Source organism: Trypanosoma theileri, assembly GCF_002087225.1.
Source record: "Trypanosoma theileri isolate Edinburgh chromosome Unknown TM35_Tth_206_V1, whole genome shotgun sequence".
NCBI lineage: Eukaryota > Euglenozoa > Kinetoplastea > Trypanosomatida > Trypanosomatidae > Trypanosoma > Trypanosoma theileri.
The window spans coordinates 1-4,376 of NW_021640048.1; the positions used below are offsets into that span (position 1 = coordinate 1).

The 4,376-nt window shown below is 34.3% G+C and overlaps 2 protein-coding genes across 2 annotated transcripts; both read right to left on the reverse strand.

Annotated features, from left to right (window-relative positions):
• Positions 1 to 432: 432 nt before the first annotated feature.
• Positions 433 to 1,260, reverse strand: TM35_002061000 (uncharacterized protein; the record flags this gene model as incomplete). Its single annotated transcript, XM_029032016.1, has 1 exon — positions 433 to 1,260. The coding sequence occupies one exon, from the start codon at positions 1,258 to 1,260 to the stop codon at positions 433 to 435; it is 828 nt and encodes a 275-aa protein (XP_028876689.1).
• Positions 1,261 to 1,936: 676 nt separating this feature from the next.
• TM35_002061010 (uncharacterized protein) lies at positions 1,937 to 4,012 on the reverse strand (the record flags this gene model as incomplete). Its single annotated transcript, XM_029032017.1, has 1 exon — positions 1,937 to 4,012. One exon carries the CDS (start codon positions 4,010 to 4,012, stop codon positions 1,937 to 1,939), a length of 2,076 nt encoding a protein of 691 aa, XP_028876690.1.
• Positions 4,013 to 4,376: the final 364 nt, after the last annotated feature.

The window sequence follows — 4,376 nt, forward strand, 5'->3', positions numbered from 1 at the left end:
AAAAAAAAAACCCTCAAGTCCTCTGAAACTTCCACAAAAGAAACACAGAGATAAAGAGAAAAAGAAAAAAAGAGGCTAATAGCACAAGAAAATTAAAAAAAAAAAATAATAATAAAATAATAAATTACACTCATTGCACAAATATTACAACACTTGTAGTACTACGCCTCTAGAAGTATTTATAGAGAGGTGCCGAAAAAATGGATGGATATTAAAATCAAATGCATTTTTTTTTTTTTTTTTTTTATGAAAGAATTTACCTCTCTACAGCCAATTATAATGATCACAATAATAATAATACTAATTAAACCAAATAAAAATACAACAAAAGAAAAATAACACAATCGATGAAAAAAGAGAGGAGAAAAAAAAAAAAAAATAGATGGCGAATGACAAAACAAAAAGAAAAAAGAAAAATAACATCTTCACATATTATGCCTTTTTAAGATTTTTCTGTCGTTCATATATACGTTCATCGTTAGTTGACAATTCGTGATCAAAACTTGAAAGGAGTAATTCATTTAGATTTACTGGTGCTGTTGCGCAATTCATAACAAAATCATCATCAAAGCGATTACTATGCAACTTCTTATGTCTACAATAGAGGAATACTAAAACCCCTACTGCAATCAATACAACCACAACAACAATGACAACTACAACAATGACAACAGTAGTTTTATTGCTGTCGTCATTATTTGGGGGTACTACAGGTAATTTATATACTGCGCTATTTACACCAGGAATACGTCCATTGTTAGAAGCATTAAAAGCTTCTTGTGCTCTTTTTTCTAATTCAAATGCGATTCGAATCCATGGTTTTGGAGCATCCTCATATGCCTCCATTGCTACTTGTATACCCTTCCATAGTATCTCGTTAAGTGACTTCTCCAGAGCATCAGAAGTTAAATTATTTGTAACCTCAAAAAATACGTTAACCCAGTCATGTTGGGGTGTTGGGGTTATCTCAGGTGTAATCGTTATATTGTCATTAGAACTATCACCGTGTTCGGGTGTATATAAAGTAACTGTGTGGGAAGGCATTACTTCCTTGGAAAGAGTAGTGGTGGCTGTCATCGACATGGAAGAGGAGGGTTCTGGTGGATGAGGATGAGGAAGAGAAATTGTAAGGGTGTAAGTCTTAGTGGCGGTTAACTCTGCTGAATGGGTGATGGCTAAACCCTTTTCACTCTCTCCAGCAACACAGACCGTTAGGCCCAGAAGAAATATAAATAATAATAAACTGGAGAATAGTGTCATGACTACCCCGTGCTTTCAAATAATTTAATATGAGAAAGAAGAAGAAGAAGAAGAAAAGAAAAAGAAAAGAAGAAATAAGAGAATAAAAGAATAAGAATTATAAAATAAATAAATAAATAAATAAATAAATAAACTTACCTGTATAGAGAAAGTGTTCAAGAATAAAGAAATAAAGATGAATGCTGCCTATTTGAAGCGTTAACAACAAACACAACAACAACAATAATAATAATAATAACAATAACAATAATAATAATAACAGCAGTCGTTATCACCATGAATACAAGACAAGCGTAACCATATTCACATCAAACAATACAGAGTCAGAAGGGGAAGAAAAAAAAAAAAAAACAAAACAAAAAAAAAAAACAATCGGCAACACTTCGTTGCAACTTCCAAAAGAAAAAAAAAGAGAGATGAAACCCCACTTCTTTTCTTTACACCTAATGTACATGTCATACCTCTGTCACGCAGACTCACATAAATCTGTCAGACAGAAGAAGAAGAACACAGAAAAAAAAAAAAAAAACATATATGAAAAAGTAAAAAAAAAAAAAGGACACACACACACACAAAATGCAAATGGGTTCCATAAAAACTCAAAAAAAGGAAAAAAAAAAAAACCAGAAGAATGTAAACACAATCTACTCATTCACTCACTCATTCATTCATTTATTCATTCACCATTTTCAGGAGCCAATGGATTGGAATTCGCCCCCTCCCCATCAGGAGGTGTGGCTCGTCTTAACAACACAGAACTACGGAATCTATGGAGAATTGGTTGTAGTTTTACTGTGAAACTCGCATCTGCTGTTGCCACCTCCATGGCTGTCAACTGCGTTGCCTCTGCGACCAGACGGTGTAGTGTACCTTTTGGAATTCCCTCATCTAATGCCGCAATCGTCCCTGTAATATCCTGAACTTTAATGGTTTTTGAATCTGGTGAGGCTAAACGGACCTTTTCAACTACTTGCAGAGTAAATTCTTCTACCTCAAGTAGGAATTGTTTCTTTAACATCCAGACAAAGTGACTATCCTTGTTAAAAAGTGTGTCTATGGAAATTCTTCCTGTTTCTTTGCTAAGACGCCAGAGATAAAGTCGTAGTTGCAACATATGTACGTATCTTTTTTCTGGCATAACAATTCTCAAAGCATTTACAATAAAAGCGGTATCAACAGTTCCATTAACGATATGGGAAGATTCACGACATGCCTCTTCTAATTCATTAATATCTTTTTGCCATGTTAAAATCATATCTTCCGGTAGAAATGAACGAAGAGTTAATATCATTCCTCTACAATCAGGATCATCAGGGTTTATTTGACAAATATGAAGAATATTCATACCAACTTCCTCTGCACTCCTATCGGTTCCCGCCTTATCACGTACCCACCCCAAAAAGTAATGCTTTAATAATAACTGACGATTAAACTGACGATCTTTCCAAAAATTACAAAGCATACTTACTACATCTTTTTTTTTAAGGTGAAGGTTACGAACAGGACGACACACTTTAAGGAAACCTAAAGGATCTTCTTCCCAAATGCCTGGTGGTAATAAATAATCCAGTGCATCTAATTCTCTTTCTGTAAGATTTTCCTCTCTTAACCAAGATTGAATTAGTTCGCTAGATGTAGTTAGAGCAATATCTTTTGAAATATTTACATCTTTTTTTTCAGATACTGTAACTTCTTTCGATTGTGTATCCGATTCTGATATAGACTTTTTATTTTCTCCTGATGTCTGTTCTTTAAGACATTCATAATCAAAGAGTAAATCATCTATACGACGCTGAAGAGCAGCAACAGACGGAGCTGTATCATTCTTTTCATGGTTTGGAAGTTCATCTAATTCTGTGGAAATTTGAGTTGTAACTTCTTTTCCAGTTCTTCTCCAACTTGTTGGTCGTGTAGTACCAAACATCATTTGTCGTACTAGAACATTAAAACGTTTATCAGCATCCTCTAGTTTATCCTTCAAAGATGCCACTTGAGCATCTAAACGTCCTATCTCTCTCATATCGGCATTATGAATAGCAATAAAACGAGCATTTCGAGCTGCTTCTTCTATCATGGCATTTGAAATCATTTTTGCTTTTTCTATAGCTTCTTCACATTCCTTTCTTTTAATTTCTAAATTAGCCATAAGTGTGTTATTAGACTGTTCATATGTTGCAACTTGTTCTCGTAAAGAATGTATTAATCCTTGAGTTGCTTGCAGTTGAGCCTGTTGATTACTAATAACAGTTGTAAAACCTTCACGTTGTCTTAAAAGTTCCATCGCATGAAGACTACGATCACTTTCATTTTCAAGTTGGATCGCACGTAGACGTTTTAGTTCTTCAGCAATCTCTTCAAATGTTGCCTCGTACTCGTCTCGAACAAAGGAGAGTATTTCTCTGTACTCAAGAAAATGTTCAATAATAACAGAAAATGCCTCTCTTACTATATGCAATGTATCACTATGAGTACAGTCTCGATGCTCTTGTACATACAATCTATGTTCCCTTCGTACAAAAGCTTCTAGTTGAACTGCAAGTGGAGCTTTGGAGCTACCCAGAATATGTCGTTGTCTCGAAGGCCAAACTGCCAATGGAAAAGATGTACCCTTCTTAAGTGGAGGAAGTGTCTTGTGTGCAACTACTTTATTGGCTGCATTCAGTGGGACTAGCGAGAGAGAAGGCCCACCAACACCACTCGGACGACCTCTTATGCGTCCGCTACCGTCAAATCCTGAAGATTTGGGTGGCATTACTAGTACTTGAAAATGTATTTCCAAAGAGTATATATATATATATATATTTGGTTAAGGGATTAAAAAAAAAAGAAAAAAAAAAAGAGAAATAGGTAAGGGGGATAAAATAAAAAATAAAATAAAATAAATCTCAGTTTCCGTACAAAAAAAATACATAATATATATATATTTTTTTTTATGTGTTTACACGCAGTGTTGTGCCTTTGATGTCGTTATTTTGCGATAGAAAACAAAAAAAAAAAAAAAAAAAAAAAACTCAACATACAGCTGGAGTAAATTTTTTCCGTTTATATATTATGTAATTCTTTGAAATACGACGAGTACCAAATCCCATTTTCTGTGGTGTCCCCTGTCCTTTTCG